Source organism: Trichechus manatus, unplaced genomic scaffold (genome assembly GCF_000243295.1).
Source record: "Trichechus manatus latirostris isolate Lorelei unplaced genomic scaffold, TriManLat1.0 scaffold00068, whole genome shotgun sequence".
NCBI classification, from domain to species: Eukaryota; Metazoa; Chordata; class Mammalia; order Sirenia; family Trichechidae; genus Trichechus; species Trichechus manatus.
In genome coordinates this window covers 2,956,719-2,983,045 of record NW_004444004.1, presented here as the reverse complement: position 1 = coordinate 2,983,045, position 26,327 = coordinate 2,956,719, and the positions used below count along the sequence as shown (strand labels likewise).

Genomic DNA, 26,327 nt, shown 5'->3' with positions numbered 1-26,327 from the left:
ACAGTATATTCAATCATGGGAGTGATTACATTCAAACACGGAGAATCATGGCCCAGCCAAGTTGACACATAATCTTAACCATCACACCTTGGGAGAGGTGACTTTCTTCAACTGAGGGCAAGTCCCAGAGAGGGACTGAGCCATCAGCTGCAAACATCCACAGCCGCTGGGGTAATGTGTGCTTCAGTCCTGAAGGGGGCATCTGGGTGGCACACCAGAGCATCAATTACATGTAGTGTAAGTTAAAGTATTTGCTATATTTCAACCAACAGAAAGCACTTCATTCTGTTTAATATTTTTGATCTAATGAAGTAATTTTGATGTCCCTTTCAGCACATTAAATAGAATTTTATCTGTACTGGATAACCTCGGTCAAGCCATCTAATCTCTGCTTTTGTAGAATAAAGATGATAATTCCGACCTACTTGCCAAAGATACTGTCAGAAACTGGACAATTAAATAACACCTGGTGACTTAGTTATCTAGTGCTGCTATAAAGAAATACCACAAGTAAGTGACTTTAAGAAATAGAAATTTGTTTTCTCACAGTTTAGGAGGCTAGAAGTCTGAATTCAGGGTGCCAGCTCTAGAGGAAGGCTTTCTCTCTCTGCTCGCTCTGGAAGAAGGTCCTTGTCTCTTTGAACTTCTTTTCCTGGGAGATCTTCATGTGGCTTGGCACCTCTCTTCCCCCATCTCTGCTTCTTTCAATTGCTTGTTTAATCTCTTTTATATCTCAAAAGAGATTAATTTAAGACACATCCTACGGTAATCCTGTCTCATTATCATAACAAAGAAAACCCATTCCCAAATGGGATTATAACTACAGGCATAGAGGTTAGAATTTGCAGCGCATATTTTGGGGGGACACAATTCAATTCATAACATTTCACCCTTTGGCCCCCTCAAATTCATATCCTTGCCACATGCAAAACACATTCACCCCATCACATCACCCCAAAAGTCTTAAATCCACTCCAAGTCCAAAATCTCATCTTCTGAATCATCTAAATCAAATATGAGTGAGACTTTAGGTGTGTTCCATCCTGGGGCAAAATTTCTCTTCATCTGTGAACTGTGAAATCTAGACTATAAGTTATCTGTTTCCTAAGTACAGTGGTGGGACAGGCACAAAGTAGACATTTCCATTGCAAATGGGAGAGATTGGAGGGAAAGAAGGGATAACAGACACCAAACTAGTCCAAAACCCAGCAGAATACATTATATTAGCTCTCAAGCCTTGAAAATAATTCTTTCCTCTCTGAGACCATCTAGGCAATGGCCCTGCCCTCCAGACTCTGGGTGTTGGCCATGTCCTCTGGATTCTGGGTGTAGGCCCCTCAGCTCTGGGCTTCAGCTTTGCCTTCAGGCCAACTGGGACGGCAACTCGGCTCCCTTGGCTTTAGGTGACCCTATTCTCCTAATCCACCTGAGTGGAGAACCCACCCTCTTGGCCTCAGCAGGCCCCATTCTTCTGCCCCTTGGGCATGATAGCCTCGCCTCCTCAGTTTTGGGCGGCAGCCTCATTCGCCTTGCACACCTTAATGGCAGCCCCACACTCTGGAACTGAGTTGGCGAAGATCTGACTCATTGAAACCTAGGAGTCTGTGACCCTATCCTTTGAGATTCAGGAGACCATGGCTGCACACTTTGAACCTACTTCCCATGCTCCTTCCAACAGTTTTGCTGATCTCCGCCGAGCTGCTCCAGGGATGATCCTTTCCTTTTCTTGGAGGACAACAGATGTAGCTCCTTTGGTCTGTTTCCTGCCTGTAGAATTCCAAGAGGCAGACAGCGGTTTTTTCCTTTTGTTCTCTGTCCCCTTCAGTATAAGCTGATGGGTTTTCTGCTGTGGTAGTTGGTTAGATCCATCAGACACAGGCTTAATCTCTTTAACAAAAGATTATGTAGCCACATCCTAGGTGAAAATTCTAGGACATGTGTCCTTAGCTTGTACAACAGAATTTTCTAAATCTTTAAGTTTTGTTTTCATTTTGCACAGTTCATTTTTAAGTCCATCTCTTTCCTCTCACATTTTACTATAAGTGGCAAAGAGAAACCACACAACCCCTTTAAGATCTTGCTTAGAAATCTCATCAGCCAGATATCCAAGTTCATCACTTATGAGTTCTACCTTCCACCAAACATTTGAACATAATTCAGACAAGTTCTTTGCCACTGCATAAAAGCATTGCCTTTCTTCCATTGCCCAATCACATGTTCATCATTGTCTTTTAAAGTCTCACTAGAAGCACATCTAATGTCCACATTTCTAGCAACATTCTGTTGCTGGCACCATATGTATTCTCTAAGACGATGGGGACCTTCTCTATAGCTCTCCTCACTTCCTTCTGAGCCCTCACCAGAATTGCTTTTGATGTCCATAATTCTACCAACAGTCTCTTCAAGGCAATCTATACTTTTACTATTAGGCACCTTAAAACTTTTCCAGCCTCTACCCATTACCCAATTCCAAAACCACTTCCACATTTTAGGTATTTGTTAGAGCAGCACCCCCACTTCTCGGTACCAAACTCTGACTTAGTTATCTAGTGCTTTTATAACAGAAATACCACAAGTGGATGGCTTTAACAAACAGAAATTTGTTTTCTCACATTTTAGGAGTCTAGAAGTCTCAATTCAGGGTGCCGGCTCTAGGGGAAGGCTTTCTGTCTCTGCCGGCTCTGGAGGAAGTTCCTTATTTCTTTGAGAATCTGCTCCTGGGAGATCTTCATGTGGTTTGGCATCTCTCTTCCCCTATCTCTGCTTCTTTTGTTTGTTTGTTTAATCTCTTTTATATCTCAAAAGAGATCGACTTAAGGCACACCCTACACTAATCCTGTCTCATTAACATAACAAAGAATACCCATTCCCAAATGGGATTATAACTACAGGCATAGAGGTTAGGATTTACAAAACATATTTTTTGGGGACACAATTCAATCCATAACACCCACCCAATGGACCTGTTACTGAACTAATTTGATGAAACTGATTGATATTTAATGGTGTAGCCAAACATAGGGAGTGAGAGGTCTTGGGTTCTAGTTTCTTTTTCTAAACCCAACTCTTGCCTTGTCAACGCTCTCTAGCAGGCCATTTTCCCGTTATATAATGGGTGATTATGAACCAACCAAACCAAATCCACTGCTGTCGAGTCGATTCCAACTCATAGTGACCCCATAGGGTTTCCAAGGCTGTAAATCTCTACAGAAGCAGACTGCCACATCTTTCTCCTGCAGAAAGGCTGTTGGTTTAGAACCGCCAACCTTTCAGTTAGCAGTCGAATGCTTTAACCACTGCACCACCAGGGCTTCTTGATTATGAACCAGTGAGGCTGAATTCCTTGTGTGGCTCATAAACTGGCTCCAGGAATCTCCCTGGAGGATTCTAAGCAAGGGCTGAGCATCAGAATACATGTAGAGCCTCTTAGGGTAATTATTTGGAAGGAGCTAATAGTCATTTGAAAACTCAAGTTATGCTGTGTTGTAGGGTGTGTGTGTGTGGTGTGTTTAAATTAACCTCAAAACTTATTAGTTACATCTTAAAGAAAATAAAGGGTACCAGCTCTAGTTCAAAGGGAAAACTTTCTGGGGTTATTTAACAAGTGTAAAGAAGGTTTTTGCAAATAGATGAAGCAATATGTAAACGCCAAAGACCAGTCATTGAATATAGTTAAGCACACTTAGTTCCTGAGATTAAGGGTTCCATATAAGCATGTATAATTAATATTTACAAATGGCAATAGGACCTTTGCCTTTCTTCAAGGAGCTCAGAATACTTGCCAGCCATTAGCTAATTAAACTACTCAATGTACCTGTGAAATGCATTGGAATCTACATTTTCAAGATGTGGGCACTGAAGCACAAGTGGGCTTAAACTAAACTCATTTAGCATGCCAAGGGCGAAATTGGATATAAGGCTTTCAGTCTCGTGATCTAGCTGCCATTCTTCAACTGTGGCCCCCTCTAATCCACTCTATTCTAGCATAGCCTTGCCAAACAACATAGTTTCATAAGTCTGGGAAGAATTAAATTGATTGAAAAGTAATTCCAATTATAGGGAAATTAAATTTTTTAAAGTTAAACATATCACCCATAATATAAGTAGGATTTATAGGTGAGTGTGACTTAGTGCCATTCAATGTCTATAATGGCCTCGGTAAGGATGGGAGCAGTTGGTAAAAATCTATTGGAGTGTATGTTTGTAGGGAGTGAGCGATAAAAAACAACCGTGGCTTCACCCTTCAGCCAAAGATTAGACAGGTCCATAAAACAAAATGAGACTAAATGGGCACACCAGTCCAGGAGCAAGGACAGAAAGGTAGGAGGGGCCAGGAAAGCTGGTAACGGGGAACCCAAGGTAGAGAAGGGGAGAGTGCTGACATGTCATGGGGTTGGCAACCAATGTCACAAAAGAATATGCATATTAATTGTTTAATGAGAAACTAATTTGCTCTGTAAATCTTCATCTAAAGTACAATAAAAAAACCAAACCAAAAGGAAACAAAAAAACAGTGGCTATGGGAATATCTTCCATACTCTCCTTTTAACCTTCTTATTCTTAGGTATAATAATACTATTGTTTATTGAGTGCTATGTGCTAAGCCCATTATATAAATTGTCATCTTCAATCCTTGCTACCACCCCATGAAGTACATATTATTACCTCTATTTTATGAATGAGGCAGAGAGAGGTTGTGTAATTTTCCCAAGGGCATACAGCTAGCAACTGGTGGAGTTAGGCTATAAATCTAGATCTTCATTATGCCACCTCCCATTTGTTATACTTGTTTTTGTCCTGTCTAGTATTAGACACTGCACCCTGTAGGCTCATCTCTCTTGTGCCCGTACCCAGCTCAGGGTCCCTGAACATATCTCGGCTTAGGCTCAGGATCTCAGCATCTTGCTCATCTTGGAGGCGTAAGGTAGAAATCATTTAAAAATTGGTTATAACACATTTATTTATTTCTCACAATCTGTAGTTTTGGGTACTGTCTTTTACTAACATATTGTTGCCATAATCTCCCTGTTTTGTTGGTTTCAGTAATCATCATGTGCATGCATTCAGCCTTGATTGGGGGAGAGACTCAGAAGCGTCTTTTGGAATGGGCTCATGATCTGAAAATGACCGATGGAACCTATGCGTTTGTTCCCTGTGATGCCATGCTCTACAGTTTACCTTATAAGCACACCCCCTACCAGGTCCTGAGGAACAACCTAAAGCTCCAGGAGGCCTATGACGCTGTGTTGACCATTACAGTGGAGTCCCATGAAAAGACCTTCTATCAAGCTTACACAGAGGCAGCATCTAGAGGTGAAATTCCTGAGCAGCTGGAGGCAGATCAGGTAAGTGCAGATTCACAAGTTATCATGAAAAGAGAACCTCAAAACTCAGGGAGGTAAATCTTTTTCCTATCAAGAGCCTCTATTCCATAGAAAACTCAATCAATAGCAGGCACACCAATCAGAAATACCTCTAAAACAAAGACATCCTGTTGGAGTTTTTTTTTTCCATTTTCAAGCAACCCCCAATGAAGGACAACATATAGTCAAGAAGAATAGTTGAAATGTACTGTATTTAAGAATGGGGAAACAAAACTTTAATATATACTGGTGCTATTCAAAGGAGCCCTGGTGGTGCAGTGGTTACAGTGCTTGGCTGCTAACCGAAAGGTTGGCAGTTTGAATCTGCTAGCCACTCAGCGGGAGAAAGATGTGGCAGTCTGCTTCTGTAAAGATTACAGCCTTGGAAACCCTATGGGACAGTTCTACTCTGTCCTATAAGGTCGCCGTGAGTCAGAATTGACTCGAAGGCAGTGAGTTTTTGGTTGGTGCTATTCAAGGGGGCCTAATAAAAAGAAGTCCTCTTTCTGACCCAAGTTCTGAACCAATTCAGCAATAAGACAAAAGAGTTGGTATACAAGAAAATATCACCTTTATTATTAAAAAAATGTTATTAGAGAATGCTCCTTCTATCTATAGACATTTGAGCTTCCCAATACTGAGTTGAGGAATAAACAGACTTCACCTAGTCACCAGCATTGCTAAACGACTGTAGTCCTCCCCCATGGGGCAGACCTTTTGTAAGATTTACAGCTTGGAACCATAGCAGAGCACATGTTCCCTGTAGGTAGCTCATTCCTAAGAGAAAGAAGATAGAAGGGGGCTGGACTACACATGCTTAATTCTCCTTCCAAACTGACCAGTCAGATTCAGTCACTCCTCCTGTGTGGGGAGGAATGAGTAAGCAGATGAAGAGATGCCAGGAGTTTTTTGCTAGTAGAGCTACCTCTATATGGAAGGAATCACTAGGAATGGGGAAGAATACAAATAGTATTTATATATATGTGGACGCATGTATGTATAGACATACGTCAGATTCAAATCACAGTCACTTAAGGGCTAGAGGAAGAAAAAGGAGAGCAAGGACAAAAACAAAGAGGAAGAGTACAAAGAAGACAAGGAATATGAGAAGAAGATGAGGAGACAAAGGTAGTCAGATATATTAGGAAAAAATACAAATTAGAAAAATACAGAGGGAGGCTTCTATAGGTTGAAGGCCAGATGTAGAAAGCAGACATTTTCAGAAGTACTTAGAATAACACATAAATTAGTTTAAAAGTTCTAGCATTTGTTAGCATACTGTATTAGTTTTAATGCTTCTGGCTGCAGGAATGGACACCTCAATACAAAATGGCCTAAGCAATAATTTTGTTTTTAATTTGAAGGTAAGGGGGTGCTCCTAGTGAAGTTCCAAGGGTGATTAATTCAGGAGCTCAATGATGTCATCAACAAACAGGTTCTTTTAATCTTTCCACTTTTTAAGTCATAGCATGCTGGCTTGCCCTAGTGAGCTGGTTCTCATGGTCTGAAGATGGCTGCCACAGTTCTAGACATCACATACAGGTAGAAATGTCCAGAAGCAAAAATCAGGAATGCCCCTCTCTTGTATCTCTTTTTAAGAATGAGGAAATCTTTCCCAGAAGCTCCCTAAACAGACTTCACCCCTCCAATCTTCTTGTCCACAATTGCGTCTGATACCCATGCCTAAACCAATAATTTGGAAAGAGGAATGAGACCACTATGATTGATCCTCTGGATGCTGGAAAAGCATAAACAAAATTGAGATTCTATTGCAATGAAGAAGACTTTCAGGTAGGCAGCTGACACTCACATTCTACATGATATTCTCCTTTTTATCCACCCTTTATTTATTTATCCTTTGGGATGCTTCTCTCTCTGAATAAGTGGTTGAGATGCAACTTAGGTTTACTTATGTCTTTATGTCCAGAGAATTAATAGCAAATCTTTTGCTGATTCTTTTTCAAATAAAAAAAGTGACTAGCAGAGCTATTATCAGTGTTGAATTTGAACTTTATTACCACCGATACTAGCATACGTTTATAATAAACATCTCTCTTTTAGGGGACACACACACACACACACACACTTAAATCAAAACAACTAGTCAACTTAGCTAAGAATTGCAAGAATCCCACAAATTGCTAATAATGGTTAGTCAAACGAGTTGTTTAGTGTTGTATATTCAGAGGGTGAATTTTGTACTTTTTAGCTAATAGTATGACATCATATAGATACACTCTAAGTCATTTTTCTACTTTAATCACAGGGTTGAGGGAATGATGAAGGTGTGTGTGTGTGTGTATTGTACATATAAAAGAGCAAATATAGTGATTAAAAAATACAGACCTTTTACCCTTAATATTTGATCCCATCCCTTTGAGTTTGTGGAGAACATACGGTAATTAAGGCAAAAAAGATGCCATTAGCTTGGTTGCTAGGCAGCCTGTACTCTGCTTTAGACAAGAAAATACAGCTAAAATGAAGAATCCAGAGCTTATAAAAAAGCCTGTTTGGATGCATTTCTTTCCCTGCTTTACAGGTGCCTAGGCTAGACCTTCATAACCAAAGAGTGGTAGACGGTGAAACAATTGTCTTCATATCTCTGACAAACACCCTCCCTTTTCTTCCTAAATTACCTTGCCAAAAGAAATTTTTTAAGGCAGCTGATGTAACAGACATAGCATATGACAAGAAGTTAGGCAAACTTGGTTTTAAATTTCAGCTCTGACTCTTATTAGCTGTGTGACCTTGGGCAAGTTACTTAGACTTTTTGAGTCTTGGTTTCCTTATCTGTAAAATGGGTTAGTGATCTATATATTTTAGGATTATAGTGATGATTAAACAATGCAAAATGTTTAAAGTGACTAGTAGAGTGCCTGGCATACAGATACTTTCTTTTCCACTTTTTCTCCTTTGGGGCCAGGATAACCTTATTGGTGACATCACACTGGTAGCTCAAAATCAGGCATTCTGGGAGTATTTACACCACAGAAATTGGCAAATGCTACAAATCAAAGTGCCCCCCCGCCCCCCCACCAGAGAGATGTTGTTAAACATTTACTGGCACATCACTTGTTCTGCCCTCATGGGGCTTAAATTCTAGTGAGAGAGATAATAAGTAAACAAATGCATTATCAAGATGGCCTCTCTCCTACCCTTCCTTAGAGAACTACTTTTATCTCTTTTAGTTCTTTATTATGTATTTACCTCTATGTTTCTAAATACCATACTGCTACTGGTATCTCCTGACTAATCAATTTTTGACATTATTTGTTGGCTTCCTATTACAGAGGGGAGTCCTGGTGACCTAGTGGTTAAGAGATAGGGCTACTAACCAAAAGCTCCACAGTTCAAATCCACCAGCTACTCCTTGGAAACCCTATGGAGCAGTACTACTCTGTCCTATAGGGTCGCTATGAGTCAGAATCTACTCAAGGGTAACAAGTTTTTTTTTTTTAAATTATAGAGGGGGAGGTTTGTTAGCTATTTTATACTCCCTTACCCTCCTTCAAACCCTCAATATAGTTAATCACAATTTTAATTAATTCCATATTCAGTATTTTTAAGTGTAAGTGGTTAAGAGCTCAGGCTGCTAACCAAAAGGTCGGCAGTTCAAATCTACCAGCTGCTACTTGGAAACCCTATGGGGCAGTTCTACTCTGTCCTATAGGGTCGCTATGAATTGGAATTGACTTAATGGCCCCTGGTTTATTTTGTTTTTTTGGTATTTAAATATCATTCATTGCTGAGTCATATAGTATACTATGATTACAATTCATTTCATGTATAACTTTGGATTTTTCCTGGAGTTAGTAATTGCTTTATCTTTTATTTGCTTACCTTAATTTGAATTTCTAAGTCTTTCCACACCTTCTGAAAAACCTGTAAAATCTCTCAAAACAATTTTATACAGGGTAAAACCTGTTAAATCTCTTATTAATTTCATTTGTTTTTCCTTGGGTCCTCTTACCTCCTATTCCAATTTAAACTTGTTGCTCCTTAAGGCTGCTGTTAACTATTATGCTAGAATCTCTCTTTTCATCATACTGGAAATTCTTTTTCTCTCTCTTCTGTGCTGGACCCACTAATTTAGCAATCTTGTAACTCCCATTTTCTTGCTTTACTCCCTCGTTTTGGTGGAGTGCATCCTCTAGTAGCTCCTAAGAAAGGTGCACAGGGGGTAAATTTTTGAGATTTTGCATCTGAAAAGTTACTATTTTATCTTGACTATTGGTTGATAGTTTGGCTGACTATATAAATCTAGGTTAAAAATAATTTTCACTAAGCACTTTGAAGACATCAGATTGTCTTCTGATTTTCACTCTTGGTATTGAGAACTCCAGTGTCATTCTGATTCCTGATCCTTTGATGCAACATGTTTTATCTCCCTTCTCAACCCCCTAAAGATCTTCTCTTTATTCCTGATGTTACGAAATTTCATGATAACATCAAGGTCATTAGGCTTTGGCTTTTTTCCCTGCATTAAACCGTGCCCTATGTCTAATGTTTTATTCAAGCAAAGTAACATTACTAAGTGACGAATATTTCGATTTGAATGAGTTTATCAGATTGTTTTCCTCCTTGTGCGAGAAACCAGGGCTTTATGAGAACCCTTGAAAAGAGAACAATGAATCAGAATGGAGAAATTCGTGCGTGGGATGCTAGTGACAAACTTCCTAATTTGATCTCAGGCTGATTGGGCAGGACTATCACTTTGTACCTTTATATTTTGGCACAAAATAAACTTCTGGAATAAAGTTTTGGTGCCTACATTCTTTCCTTTCATTATATTACCAATGTTTATTTTCAGTGAAATTCTATTGGCTACAAATGCATACTGCTGGAACACACATTTTGGATATTTTTGCCAAATGTGGCCTTATTTGATTAAACAAAGGAGAGCCTCTGGATTTCTCAGCAAGCCAAGAGGATCTTAAACTCCTTACACCTATTGTTTTCCATCATCCTAAACGTGGATGCCTGGCAGGGGGATGCTGGGCTGAAGGGGATGTGGTTAGGGTTGAAGCATTCCAGGATGGGGTCACACCAGGCAGCTTGTCAAAAAAGGTTACCTGAAGCTCACAGTGACTACAATTTTCTTTGTACCCCATTCTATACAAAATAAGAGTATTGTGTTTATGAACATCACATCAGACAGATTGTTCTATTGTCCATCTCTCGACTAACTCCAAGGGTTGAGATCATACACTATTGGAGGTACCACCTTCAATAACAATTCAATTACCGTCTGGTTTCTTGATCTCTGCATGTACCTGGCTTTTTGTTCAAAAGTGATGCTGCCATTTTGTCCTGAAAATGATGGCTTCTGAAGACAAATTTCTTAGGAAGCTAGTTTCGTGTCTTCTCAAGCACAGTAAATCTGGACTGATGATGATCAACTTAACAATAGCACAAGTTATTAAACTGAACAAATTCTAATATCACTGCTCCTGACCCACACTTGGTCCTCTTGGGATACAAGTTCCAAAAGGCCTAGATAAGGTCACTGAACCACAATAAATAATAAGTTTAAATTATCACTCATTCATCTATTATACATTTACTCATTCAGGTGCCAGTCTATACAGCAGGCAAGACCAATAGACTGAGTCGTCAGTGGTTTCAGCATTCTGGGCTGTGATGTCAACATAGACAACTGTCTGACAGGAGTTCCTATCCAATCCTGTCTTGCTTCTTTGGTGCTGGAGTCAGAAAACAGGACAGAAGCTTTTGGAGAGTGTCCCTTCTTCCCTTGTCCCCCCTCCACCTCTTCTCTTTCTCATTATTTGCATCAACTGTAACTAGAAACTTTATGTGACTGATGCTAACAGAGTGTGCCTTCAACTTATGGAAGGGACAATTCCCATTGCTGAAGGACACAAGAGGATGGAACAGGAACACAAACCAACTAGCACACAAATCCAAACCCTCGCAATGAGGATGGGCAGTTGTGGCAGTTACTCTTTTGCAACTGAATACTGCTGCTACAGCTATGCTCTTCCCCTTGGCTTCAGGTCCCTCTACCACACTTGTGTGTGTGTGTGTGTGTGTGTGTGTGTGTGTGTGTGTGATGTGGTGGAGGCTGAAGAGCAGGCTTCAGGCTTCAGTCATCTTGGGGAGTTGCTGTCAGTCAGCTCTAACAGAAGCCAACCCGAGAACACAAAGGGCAGCATAGTCTGGCCGGCTGAAAAACCAGAGGAATAGGTCAACTCAGAGATGGGCGTGTTTTTTTAAGAGCCCCAACCTTTGCTTTTGGCTGTAGGTAGATGCAGTCTCTTTCCCAGAAGGCTCTGTGCCTTTCAAAACAGAACACTGCTTTCAGCGACTTGCTGCCCTGTGGTTTTTTATTCATTTGTTTTACTAGTATTGATTTTTATACTCTACCTTCCACCCTCACTTATTGTCATAACCTTCCAAAGCTCCAGAAAACAGGCAGACTCTTGCAGAAATCCTAAAGACCATTAAGTGGAACATCTGAGAACGTGAGGAGAGAGACTTAGTGAAAAGCTCTAAAGGGACCTCAGTGTGTGCTAGGCAACTAAGTGTGGGTGCCTTGGTGGCAGCACATGTCATCTATTCATGATGGCTATTTCTATAGAGGGCATGTTAAGGCAGAGTGGTGAAGGGAGATCACTGAACTAAAACTCAGGAGACCAAAATGTTGCTTTCCGCTCTGCCAGTAGTTACTTCTGTTATCTGGGGCAACGTTTTTGGGCCTGAGCAACTGGAAGAATGGAGTTGTTAGTAACAAAAATGGAGGAGGACTATAGATGGAACAGGAGGATTTGGGGTGAAGATCAGGAGCTCAATTTTGGGTATGCTGAGTTTAATATCTGAATAGATAACAGAGAGTTGAATATATGCATCTGGAATTCAGAGGAGAGGTCTGAGCTGGAAATACAAATCTGAGAGTTATAGGCATAGATATGGTATTTAAAGCCATGAAACCAGAAGACATCACCAAGGGAATGAGTACAAATAGTGAAGAGTATCAGGGACTAAGCCCTGGGGCACTACAATGTTAAGAGGTCAGAGAGATGAAGAAGAATTCACATACTAGCCAAACAAAACATGTCTCCAAACTAAATTTGGTACGTGAACTAGAACAGAAGTTGGGAAATTTCACAGGAGTTCACAACTAGAAAAGGCCCCAGGGACCATCTAATTCAACCAAGAATGCTGTGAACTAGGAGACAGGAGATCTGGGTTTTAGTCCTAATTTTATGCCTAATTTCATGCCTAATTTTGACAGATCACTTAACTTCTCTGGGTCTAACTTTTCTGTCTATAAAGTAAGATAGTTAAATCAGATGACTTCCGAGGTTTGTAATTCTGTACCTTCGTTTTATAGATGAAGAAACTGATGCCCAGAGAGAGGGGATACATAACTTGCCCAAACATCCTGGCATTTAGAACAGACTACCTGGCCACTGTGCATTCTTCTGTGCTATTGGTTTTAAACCCTGTATGTATATTAGAATCCCTGGGAGGCTTTTAATACTACTGATTACTGGATTCCCAACCTAAAGTGTCTCATTCTGTTGGTCTGGGTTGGGCTAGGCATTGGTATTTTTGACACCTTTCAGATAATTCTAATGTGCAGCCAGGGTTGAAAACCCTGTGCTCTACATTAACAAGGCATGACAGTGTCTTGCTAGCCGCTACACCTCTCTGTACCTTGACTTTTATTTCCAACACGAAAATGATTCAGTCAATTTTAAACCCTTTTATTCAGATGAAAGTTGTCACAGGATGATAGTTTTCTAGACCTTGTGAAACCAAGGTAGCAAATACCAGCTTTCTCTGAAGCCTAGTAAAATGGCATGACCATAGCTTTCTGTAGTTTCATCTTAGAAGTGAAATGCCATGTAAAACCACGAAGCCATGGAGGGGTCAGGGGTGGTCAGGGTGGGAGATTGTTTGCTCTTCTTCCCTACCTTTTTGGAAAAGAAAAAGATACAAGGATTGTTCCAAGGTTAATGAGCAGTACATTAGGCATAGTACACAAATACCGTTGCTTTTACCATATTGATTTAGCAGCTGTAATCATGCTGTCCGTTGTAGCAGCCATACTGCTTTACAGTGGCTTCTCACCAAAGCTTTGTCACTCTGCACACCAACTAGATAGAGAGTTTCTTGATTAAAAACCACATTCTCCGTATACTACAATATTTGACTCTGTATTTGGGGGTATGTATGTGTCAGCATATGTGTCTACGTGTGTGCAGGTGTATGTTTAAAACTGAAATCTAGTGTTCACTTTCTCTGGGGAGCATTTGTCTGGAAGAGCATCCATTTTAAACTAAAATAGGGTACAGACACAGATGTGAAGACACAATATTTACAGTCTTGCATACACACCTACCACTCTAGTAGTACCAGCAAAATGATTTTACCATGCATAATGCACCAGTAATTAGCCTAGTAAATTTCCTTTGGGCTCCTCTTGTCTATTCCATACTTGTTTTTTAAGTGGCCTTTATAACTCGAAATCACTTTGTTAGTCTAGGAGCATAAAAATACATTGTGTATGACTTGGTTTGCTCATAAAATTGTCATATTTGATATATTTAAAAATGTGAAGGCCTGGGGGAGAATAACAGAAAAATTCAGGTGAGAAACCAAGCAAGTCCTCAGAAACAAATTTTTTTTTCCCCTCTGGGTCTTCATAGCTCTATCCACTCAGACGTGCAGCCCGTAATAATGAACACAGGCTTGGAATACACTCTGAGATTGCTCTAGGGTGACTAGGGCTCAAGATAATTGTAATTTTTAAAAATAGGTTTCCCCGTTGTTTGGAACCATCTACAATTCAATTTACTTTATCGCACAAGCCATGAATAATGCTATGAAAGAAAATGGACGGGCTAGTGCTGCCAGCCTGGTTCAGCATTCCAGAAGCATGCAGTTCTATGGATTCAACCAGTTGATAAGGACAGATTCAAGTGGAAATGGAATTTCCGAATATGTAATTCTGGACACCAACCGGAAAGAATGGGAACTTCATAGCACCTACACTGTGGACGTGGAAATGGAGCTGCTACGGTTTGGAGGGAACCCCATTCACTTCCCTGGTGGCAGGTCCCCTCGAGCAGATGCAAAATGCTGGTTTGCAGAAGGGAAGATCTGCCGAGGAGGTAAGGAATAGAAAATCACTGGTAGTCAATTTGGCGCAGCTTGGGTTACAAGGGAACCTCTTCAGGGGAAGGCATATTTTAATATTGAAACACTAATAAAATCAGTCATTTGCATTCAGGCAACATAAACTTCTTGGTACTCTATCCAGTTAATTTAAAATAGTAAGGACAACAAAAGGTACTTTGCAGCCTTGGATAATCGTCCACAATTTAAAAACCCTGACTCGTTTTTAAAACCAGCTCACTCTTTCCCAAAGAAGTTACTCTAATAAGAAGGCATCAGCCTTCTCTTTGGTCTTTTGTAGGCTTTAACCTGTGATTGTTTCCTCTGCTAGAAAGATCACCTGTCCTCCCCTTGATGTATCTAAATCCTGCCAGTCAGGTCCCCACAACCCACATTACTCCTCTCTGAACTCCCATTGAATTAAAAGTCTGTACCACACAGCTTAGCACAAAATTGCTTTTCTATTGTTTCTTGTGTATTGATTGTTTCCCCCCAAACAGACTGCTCCTTGAGGGCAGGGGCCACAGCCAATAATTCTTATGCCCCTCTCCTTCCCAACCACCCAACACAGTAGGCATCCAGTAAATACTTGCAGTTTGACTGACTGATGGAACTCCTCTAACTGGTGGAAGAGGGGAAACTTCATCAACTCTCTGAGAGCCAGAGGGGAACTTTGGAAGGACCCGTATTATTCCTATGCAAGCACACACCATACCCTTCAAAAGCAAAATGCATCTACTTGAAATAGGCTTTGATTTCTATTTTGCTCTAGCATGACATACCCAACTACTTCTTCACTCACGTCATCATATATTTCCCTCTGAAATCTTAGTAATCTATCCAAATATTTCAGTTTTCCAGAGGCCAATTTACATGCTGATGAAAACACTAATTATCAAAACTAGACTCACCTGTGAAAGACAAGGGTTATGTTTTTCATTCATAACTCACGAGGTTTATGGCTTGGGTGAATTAAAAAAGGTCTTTTATTTTATGAAGGCAACATAATACTTACACTTCACAGGTGAGATAACATATTTATTCTCAAGAACTCAATTGCCGTCCAACTTAAATTAAGGTACTCAAAGTTTTCCATTCGTGGACCTTGTCTTCCAAAGAAACACCCAGGTCAGCCTTAATTCATGGTGATTTGTTATTGTCAGAGTGGTGAGTGGTTTTTGCTTCAGAACAGTGAAATTGCTTTCTGTGTCCATAAAGTCAACAAGACAGACTGTGCTGGAGAAAAATGGAATTAGGTTAGGTAGATGTGGCTTGATTGTAGAGTCACCAGAAAGCATGAGGAGTCACTCTGTGGTGCCCTTTATTTACTGCCTCTCTCTGATAATTCCATTCTTCCTCTTGCTGTCTGCAGGCATTGACCCTGCCTTTGCCATGATGGTGTGCCTTGCTTTGCTTATAGCCCTGCTGTCTATTAATGGATTTGCTTACTTTATAAGGTACATTTTTTGTTCCTTTTGTATATAAAAAAAAATACTAGCCCATAATAGCCTTGTTAATATTGATTTCCAGGAAGTCATGTTTTAGTACAATTGCCTTATTACATGACCCACTGATTTTCTTTTTTCCATAGTGATTTACCATTCCTACCACCCCATTTAGAGTGAAGTGTTTTCATGATGCCAAGAATAACTTCCTTAGCTGTGCTGTCAGAATTGTTGCCCGTGAGTAGATCTGGCTCTCAACACAATGGTGAAATAAGAGAACTAGTACTTTAGGGCCTATCTATTCACTATCTGTGCTCCCTTTTCCATTGGCAGGGTCTGTATGACCACCTTGTTCCCCAGATGGCATGGACTTGTAGGTAATGGTGTCGAGCTATTAGTGAGTTCCAAGAATTAGGCAGACTTTGGCTAGAATCCTAACTCTAAGAATAATGGTACTAACCCACAAGACTGTAGCTGGGATTAAATAAACTAAAGTAAGTAAAGTACCTAGAACAGTACTAAATTATAGTAAACCAAAAGACCAAACCCAGTGCCATCAAGTCAATTCCGACTCATAGTGACGCTATAGGACAGAGTAGAACTGCCCTATAGGGTTTCCAAGGAGAAGCTGGCAGATTTGAACTGCCGACCTTTATGGTTAGCAGCCCTGTCTCTTAACCACTGCACCACCAGGGCTCCTAACTCATAGTGGGTACTCAGTGGTAAATCTCAACCGCTTCTCAGGCACACAAGACTCTCCTGCTAATTGCTGAAGGTCCAGGATCCTCACTTTGATACTCATGCCTTTTTCCCAGAGTATTACAGTCCATATTTTTACCGTCCTTCCTTGGGCGAAAGCTATCCTATTTAATCATCATCATCATCGTTATCATCCTGTCTTTTTCTTACTCCCTCAAGTCCCTTAATTGGTGATCAACTAATCTGATGAATTATTTCAGGATCAGGGGAAAATGGCTGAAGATGGCTTAACATGATACCCCTTTTTGGATAATCTTTGCATTTTAACAGCTGGACTTTCTGTATAATAAGATGAGTTGGAGAAAATGAAAAATGAAATCAATCACAACCCTCCCACTTTACCCCTTCCAACCTGCAAACCACATCTTTGTCACCTGTTTGTAAGGCTGGTCCTAACAACAATATGGCATGGACTAACAGGTAACGGAGTGGGGCCATTTGGGCAAGTTCCAAGGCAAAACGTCTAGATTATATAGCTGTGTGACCTTGGACAAGTCACTGAACCTCTCTTGGCTGCAATTTTCTCATTTGTGAAATGAAGTAATTGGATTAGATGAGCTTTAATAGCCCTTACAGCTCTAATATTTTAATGAGTTTGTGAGATTCTGGAATGAAACCGTAACAGGTGTTACTCTTAGTGTTTTAATACGTTAGCATCTCTGTGAAAAACCACTTCTATTCAATATCCCCAGGATTAGAAACTTGATAAAGTCACACAGCTTATGAATTGTTAAAACACATTTGATAACGACGTTAGTTCAAGGAAGTTTTCCTTTTAATTTCTGTGACTGCGACATATCACTGCTGAGAACAGAAATTGAATGTCTTTAATTTAGCTGCTGCCAAAGAATAAAGTATTTAATTAACATCATTATATACTTAGTAAAAATAAATGCCATCCAACCAAAAATCTTCTCCCTCCAGAGAGATTTGAGGATTAATAGGGTCTGTCTACCTAATGCCAAAACATCCCACAGAAAGAAGACAAATGGAGCCCCTCCAGTGTTGATGTTGCTTGTCAATCTCCCAAACGACTGGTCTCACTGATCCTTCCCAGTGAATGGACTGGTTCTTTAGGCATCAAGTGAGCCCAGTTTGCAATGCTCAGGAAGGGAAGGAAAAAAGAAGAAACAGTGGGGTCGGGGGAGGGTTTGTTTGGAGATTGTGGGCTGAAGGGCAAAGAAGACTGGAGGGAAAAAATGATTGGAGAGGAATATGATTAGAGAGGAAAACGATTGGAGAAGAAAATGAGTTTGAGACAATTGATACTTCAAGTGGTCACGAAAAACTCAGAGATGGGAGAGAGGCACATCATTTCCTGGAGTCGCTTGGTCCTCAGTTCTTCAGCTAACAAAGCACAAAAGATGCCCCCTTTTTGCTGCCTTTCTCCCTCTCTCTGCCCACCGTGGCTGCAATCAGAAGAGCTGAATGGCTGATGAGTTTCTGTAATAGACGGTGATTACTTTGCAGGAGAGTGACTCTCTGTTCCTTCCTTTTCTGTATGTTTTGATTGTTTAAACTTTTTTTCAGAAAGAAAGACGTGCAAAGAACGTAACCGCCCCAAAACAAAGGACTCTTTGAACTCCTCCTTTTTCCTTACTCCTCTGAACCAGATTGCATTTCCTTTCTATAAAGTTCTCCTGTGCTTTGTAATACTAATGATGATAATGATAATAATAAGCCCTTAGTCTTTCAAAAAGCTGCATGCTTTTCAGAGCACTTTCACATACATTATCTCATTTGATTTTCAAAACAACTCAATAAGGCGGATAATGCAAAAACTGTTATCCTGCTAGATAGATGAGGACACAGAGGCATGAAGAGGTTAAATTACTTATCCAAGGTCACATGGCTAATTAATGACAGAACCTGCACCGCACCCCAGGTCTCTGGATTGAGAGTCCAGTATTAGAGTGTATTCTGTAGCATGATTATTTTTACAGGTGTGCCTGCTTTAAGACAATTCATTACACATACGAAACAGATAAGTTAGGGAGTGATGCTTTACTTTGCCAAAAGATTCATGTGCTCTACCCAAGAATTCACTACAGGGCTCTTTTAATTCTCTCTGCAGGGCAGCAGCTCCCACAGTGATAAGGGACATATTTGTTGGCAGACAATTAGAAACACATTAATTGTTTGTTTACAAACCAGTGGAATCGCTGAGAAAACCTGACTCGGTTGCTGGTACTTAAAGCTACAGCGCCATTGTAGATTTCTCTTTAGAACAATTTGACAAAGCATTTTGATTCAGTGGTTGTTTTCCCCCCTCTGGCTTTAATACATTCCACAGGGTGACTATTATGGGATTATGGAAAAAGTGAAGCCAAACTGTAGCTGTCAGAGAGCCCCCTAAGACAAAATAGAACAAAATACCTACGCAGACTAATCCAAAGTTCCCTCCAGGTTCTCAAGTTGCCTGGTCAGCTCAACTGAGGCTACCTACCTGGCTGTGTGTATAGACATCATAATCTCCTATGTGTCTAGTAATTGATTTTCAGAAAATAATTATATTCCCTGCAAATTAATAGACATGTTTGGAGAGAATCAGGTTTAAACTGTGTCTATGTAATGCTCAAACAAGAGACCAATTCAGTAAAAGAAAAAAAAAATCAGTCAGCCCACTTGTTTGGAATCATGTAGACAAAGCAACCAACTGATTGAATTTTTCCACTTTTCAACCTGTTGCTTTGGCAACGCATAGATGCAACTTCCCAAGACAAGTGGTCTTGTGGGCTGAAATCTGGGCACACAGCCAGGGACCAAGGATTCAAGTCCCAGCTCTGCCTCAGGCTAGGGGATATCACTCAATTTACTTAATTTTGTTTTGTTTCTTTAATGTGTTTTTCGTCTGTAAAATGGAGATTAATGATTCATGGCCTTGGTATTGTTAGGATAAGTACTATGGCATATGAGAAAGTGGGTTGAGCTCTTCAAAAGAATTTAGAGGTACAATTTTGAAATTGCCCTCGATGTGGGATCACCATTTTATTAGTCTGAGATACCATCCCCCTGCAGTACCCTCATCCTTCCCTATTAATGCCTCTTCAAGCACATTCACATTTTTCTCTTTTGGTCTTTGTAACTCTGCAAGTTGTGGGGATCAGGGTTTCTGCTTCTCTTTGCTGTGGGAGTTACAGTAAAGATCCATGCATGGTTATCCTCCCAATTATCCTGGATATTCTTTAACGTTTATCTTAGGGAAAATCAACCCTGGGTTTGCAAATCATCCGGTCTCCTGTAACCCTATGATTTTATGTTTGTTTCGGGCATCATATAAATAAAATCCAGTTGCTTAAAGGACCCAATAGAATTCTACTGACTTTGGAGGATGTGACATTTATCAATCCCCATTTTGGCAGTAAGGTAAGGAACAGCCTTTTCTCTTGCTGCACTGTCCAGTGTGGTAGCCCCAAGCTACAAGTGACTATTGAGCATTTGACACGTGGCTAGATCCAATTGAGATGTATTGTAAGAGTAAAATACACAGTGGATTTCAAAGACTTAGTTTAAAACAGGTAAAATATTTGATCAATTTTAAATATTAGTAACACGTTGAAATGATAATATTTCAGATATATTGCGTTAAATAAAATATGTAATTAAAATTAATTACACCTCCTTTTTATGTTTTTAGCGTGACTACTGGAAGCTTAAAATTACATATGTGGCTCACATTACATTTCTATTGGATGTGCTGTCTTAGAACAGTTTTCTGAAAGTTAATGCAGGTCACTTTGGGCAATAGTTTAGTTTTGACTTCATATACCCCTTCTTTGTATGTTTGGACTCTCAACATTTGATAGTTCTTCAAGGGCGGGAATATATCTTTTTTTTAATTAATGTTGGCCCATAACACTTGACATGGTGCTTATAGTATAGTAAAAATAAATAAATACAACAATCAGTTGCTGTCGAGTCAATTCTAATTCATGGTAACCCCATGTGTGTCAGAGTGGAACTGCTGAGTCCCTGGCTGGGCAAACAGTTAACATGCTGGGCAGCTAGTCGAAAGGTTGATTGTTCAGGTCCACTCAGAGATGCCTTAGAAGAAAGGCCTAGCAATCTACTTCTGAAAAATCAGCCATTGAAAACCCTATGGAGCACAATTCTAGAGTATAGTGTTGCTGTTGTTAGGTGCCATCAAGTTGATTTCGACTCATAGCGACCCCGTGTGACAGAGTAGAACTACTCCATCGGGTTTCCTAGGCTGTAATCTTTACGGAAGCAGATCGCCAGGTATTTCTCCTGTGGAGCCTCTGGGTGGGTTCGAATTGCCAACCTTTTGGTTAGCTGTTGAGCACTTAACCTTTTCCCCCACCAGGGCTCCTTATGGTATAGTAAGTGCTTGTAAAAGCTTGGTGAATGAATCAACTAATGAAAGAGAGTTGAGTTTCATCAGGAGTTCTGTTCTGGTTATGATTGTGTTGTAATAGGTGATCTTCACTGAGTGCCTACTACTATGTCCTAGCCCTGGGCTAGGCTTTGTGAGGGATGGCCTGTAGTCTCTGCCTTCAATGGGATTTCGGTCAAGTTAGGGAGACAAATCATACTACGCAAGTGAGTAAGTAGGAGCCATATTGCACAACAGAAACTAGAAATATTGTAGGACATCAGAGGAGGCAGATCAGTGGAAGAAGGCTTTTCAGAGAGTATGGCATCAAAGCTGGGTCTTAAAGAAAGAAGGATAGGACTTGTCTAAGTCACAGGTCACAAACTGGTAACCACTTTGGTTTGACCCTCACAGTTAAAAAAAAATAGTGGCCAGAATTTAAAGATTGTAAGATTTCACACAAAAATCTAGATTTCTGACATTTCTTTAAAAGTTGAAAGATCTGTCAGCCTAGGGTTCCACTGTGGCAATTGGCTGAAACTCAGTAATAGTTGCCATTTTTGCAAGAGGCATGCTCTCTGCAGTTTGCCACAGTTTCAATCACTCTCTATTGTCTTATACTCAGCCTATTTAACCTATTTAATACTACCTGCCTGGCCTCCATAGGAATTTTAGGCAGAGAAAACAGCATAAACAGAAGCTTGGAGAAGAGGAAGAACGCCATGTGTGGGAAACAGTTTAGCCAAAGGTAGCTGGGAATAAGGGAATATGTCTCCCTATGCCAGTATCTGTGGCCATGACAGAGACATTAGTCTTTGCAAATTCCAGTATGGTGGTGGCGAGATGTAGGGAGAGGATGCAAACATATCATATTGCCCCCCGTGTGCCATTTACCTTTGCTACACCACAGAACCAGATCTGAGAATTAATTTTTATCTCTGTTACCAACTTGGTCATTTACCTAAATGTGACACTTTAAAGTATATTTTAACTAATTGGCTGGGTGAGAATGGATTTACTGTATTTTTACATTCCCCCCTCACCCCGGCGAGGTATTTTCCTAGTGCACTATGCTAATTTTTTTACAGCAACATGTAAGAAAAAATTGGCATAGCACACTTACAAAAATACCTGGGGTGGGGAGGGCACGGTTGGCAAACAAACGTAGATCACGTGCATTATATTCGTAAAAATATGGTACATGGCAATACCTTACACAATTGGAATGAAATAAAATGTTAATTTGTTTGGTTTAAAATGGTAATACCATGTACAATTGGAATCAAATAAAATGTTCATCTGTTTGGTTTAATTCTCAATTACAACTCTGCCTCTTGTTGAAATCATCAGATCATTTTATAAGGCTGATATCATGTTCCTGGAAATGTATTGTTAAAAGCTAAAACTATCACTGTAACTGAAAGCTACATTCTACCCTCGTGGCATAAAGGCTTATTGATATTAGTCTCCATTTTCTGAAGCCACCAGAGGACCTTAGGACTCATGGTGGTAGACTTTTTCTGGATGTGATATACCCAATATTCCCACCTCCAGCAAAAAGAGTAGACAGTGAGCTCTAAGCTCTGAAGCAATCCCAATACATAACCCAATACAAAGAAAAAAAGTATTCGATTCTATGACAAGTTATTTTATCTATAAACAGGTGAGCAGTAGTAAAAGCAGATGACTAGAAATCATTGTCAAAATGCAGTAAAAGATAGTAAAGTTTTGGTCAAAAGCAATAAACCAATTTTTAAAATCCCTACTTTTTGGTGAAACCCATATTAAAATGACAGTTCATGTCAACTGCTTAGATGTTTTGGATTTAAAGTATCAAAACAATAAATGTAACTAAATTTTGGACTGAATTAGCCCCCCCCCTTTTTGCTATAGGTCTTGTCGTCATAGTCTAGTGACATCTATAAAACCTCCCTCTAGGCCTTCTCTCTTTTGTACTGAGACATAAACCTGTATTTGGTGACTGAAACATAATCATTCTCACAAAATCATCATAAATAGCAGAGTAGTGCTACTTTCAAATGAACAAAGTGCCTGGGGTTTTAGAATCTTGATCTTGATGATAGATCTTTTCTTTCACTTGTGCATAAATTTTGACATAATGGGAGTAAAAAAACAATCACCACTTTTCACCATATGAGTGAGAAAAATGAACAGCAACAGGGATTGATAGACTTATTAGGAATGTTCTTTTTAGTTTTACGATTTTGGCCCAGGTGGAAAAGGATGGCATTACCCTAGAACATAGCTCCTGGCCTCCAGATCCCTTTTGGCATTTGGCCTGTATCAGGGATTCTGATGGGAAAAGATAGGGGAAGCATACATTTTCCTTAATTGCTGTGTAGTCACAAACTTGCAGCTGGCTGTGTCTAATCAGTCAAAAAGCCAAGCCAAGAATTCCATCCAAATGGAATGTCTGAAAGTGTAAACTCTTGGTGAATATAAAATTAATTCAGTCTAGAAAAATTGGCAGGTCAGGAAAAGTCAAGATAGGAAAGGAAGTTTTTAGAAGAAAGTGAAGCTGAAGCCCAAATGGATGTAGATTTTGGCAAATATTCTCGCTTTCTCCTTTGCCCTTTGTGGAGAGGTCTATATCTCAACATACAGATCTAGGTGCTCCTGCTGAGATATGAAAATAAAAAATGAAAGAGAAGTAGATTCCTCCCTGGACTTGCTCTGTTGGGGAGAGTTCAGGTTGAGGCAAGGGTTATGTGAAGAGTCAAGTTGTACATCTTGTCTGAATCTTGCACTGTTAAGATTTCAGCACACTGGGGGCTGGGTAGAGTTTACCATTGTCTTGGAAATTTGACTGTGATAGTCTTGGTGTAGAGTGCTTAACTCAGGGCTAAATCAGCTAGTAATCTTCAGCTGATCACGGATCATTAAGAACAGAGTGTTGGAAAATACTTGAGATTATTTTTTATTGGCAATCAAGAGTGAAATAAAGTGTGATGCGGTGGAAAGAGCACAGGATCAGGAAATGTAACACCTAGATTCTTTATTTCTTTATTTATTTTTTATTGTACTTCAGATAAAGGTTTATAGAACAAACTAGGTTCTCATTAAACAGTTAGTGCATACGTTGTTTTATGACATTGGTTACCAACCCCATGACAAGTCGGTACTCTCCCTTCTCGACCTTGGGTTCCCTATTACCAGCTTTCCTGTCCCCTTCTGCCTTCTAGTCCTTGCCCCTGGGATGGTGTGCCCCTTTAGTGTCTTTGTTTTATGGGCCTGTCTAATCTTTGGTTGAAGGGCGAACCTCAGGAGTGACTTCGTTACTGAGCTAAAAGGGTGTCCGGAGCCCATACTCTCAGGGTTTCTCCACTCTCTGTCAGGCCAGGAAGTCTGGTCTTTTTTTTTTTTTTTGAGTTAGAATTTTGTTCTACATTTTTTTCCAGCTCTATCTGGGACCCTCTATTGTGATCCCTGTCAGTGCAGCTCAGTGGTGGTAGCCAGGCACCATCTAGTTGTACTGGATTCAGTCTGGTGGAGGCTATGGTAGATATTGTCTGTTAGTCCTTTGGACTAATCTTTCCCTTGTATCTTTAGTTTTCTTCATTTTCCCTTGCTCCTGAAGGAGTGAGACCAGTGGAGTATCTTAGATGGCCACTCACAGGCTTTTAAGACCCCAGACACTACTCACCAAAGTAGAATGTAGAATTTTTTTTATAAGCTATGTTATGCCAATTGAGCTGGATACTTCCTGAAATCATGGTCCCCACAGCCCTCAGCCCAGTACTTTAGTCCCTAAGGGAGTTTGGATTTGTCCATGGAGCTTCCGTGATCTTACCCTGAACAAGTTGTGCTGGCTTCCCCAGTATTGTGTCCTGTCTTATCCGTCACCAAAATTACCACTTATCTATTGTTTATTTAGTGTTTTTCCACCCCCACCCCTCCCCTCCCTTGTAACCATCAAAGATTGTTTCTTTTTGTGCGTAAACCTTTTCATGAGTTTTTATAGTAGTGGTCTCATACAATGTTTGTCCTTTTGTGATTGACTTATTTCACTCACCATAATGCACTCCAGATTCATCCATGTAGTGAGATGCTTCGCAGAGTCATCATTGTTCTTTATCGTTGCATAGTATTCCATCGTGTGTATGTACCATAGTTTGTTTATCCATTCTTCTGTTGATGGGCATCTAGGTTGTTTCTACCTTTTTGCTATTGTGAACAATGCTGCAGTGAACATGGGTGTGCATATGTCTATTCATGTGACGGCTCTTATTTCTCTGGGATATATTCCTAGGAGTGGGATTGCCGGATCATATGGTATTTCTATTTCTAGCTTTCTAAGGAAGCGCCATATAATTTTCCAAAATGGTTGTACCATTTTGTATTCCCACCAGCAGTGCATAATCTCCCTGCAGCCTCTCCAACATTTGTTATTTTCTGTTTTTTTTTAATTTGTGCCAGTAATGCTGGGGTGACATGGTATCTCACTGTGGTTTTGATTAGCATTTCTCTAATGGCTAGTGATTGCAAGGATTTCCTCATGTGTCTGTTAGCTGCTTGAATGTCTTCTTTGGTGAAGTGTCTGTTCATTTCCTTTGCCCATTTTTAAATTGGATTACTTGTCTTTTTGTTGTCGAAGTGTTGGATTTTCCTGTAGATTTCAGAGATTAGACTTTTGTCGGATTTGTAATAGTCAAATTTTTTTTCCCAGTCTATCAGTTCTCTTTTTACTCTTTTGCTGAAATCTTTTGATGTTTAATTTTTAGAAGATCCCAGTTATCTAGCTTATCTTCTGGAGTTTGTATGTTGTTAGTTATGGTTTGTATGCTGTTAATGCCGTGTATTAGGGTCCCTAACGTTGATCCTATTTTTTCTTCTATGATCTTTATAGTTTTTGGTTTTATATTTAGGTCTTCGATCCATTTTGAATTGGTTTTTGTGTATGGTATGAGGTATGGGTCATGTTTCATTTTTTTTGCAGATGGACATCCAATTTTGCCAGCACCATTTGTTAAAAAGACTGTCGAAGATCAGGTGACCGTAGGTGGATGGATTTACATCTGGGTTCTTGATTCTGTTCCATTGGTCAATGTATCTGTCGTTGTACCAGTGCCAGGCTGTTTTGACTACCGTAGCTGTATAGTAGGTTCTGAGGTCAGGTAGTGCAAGTCCTCCTACTTTATTCTTTTTCTTCAATAATGCTTTACTTATCCGGGGACGCTTCCCTTTCCATATAAAGTTAATGATTGTTTTTTCCATCTGTTTAAAGAATGTTGTTGGTATGTGGATTGGGATTGCATTGTATTTGTA

At 40.0% G+C, this 26,327-nt stretch overlaps 1 protein-coding gene across 1 annotated transcript in view; it reads left to right on the top strand.

The window, feature by feature from the left end:
- Positions 1 to 26,327, top strand: part of GUCY2F (guanylate cyclase 2F, retinal) — a 130,415-nt gene that overhangs the window by 12,320 nt on the left and 91,768 nt on the right. The window contains 4 exon segments of the mRNA XM_004379764.1: positions 5,044 to 5,345; positions 14,146 to 14,500; positions 15,877 to 15,960; positions 19,977 to 20,074. Coding sequence (XP_004379821.1) covers positions 5,044 to 5,345; positions 14,146 to 14,500; positions 15,877 to 15,960; positions 19,977 to 20,074 — 839 coding nt within the window.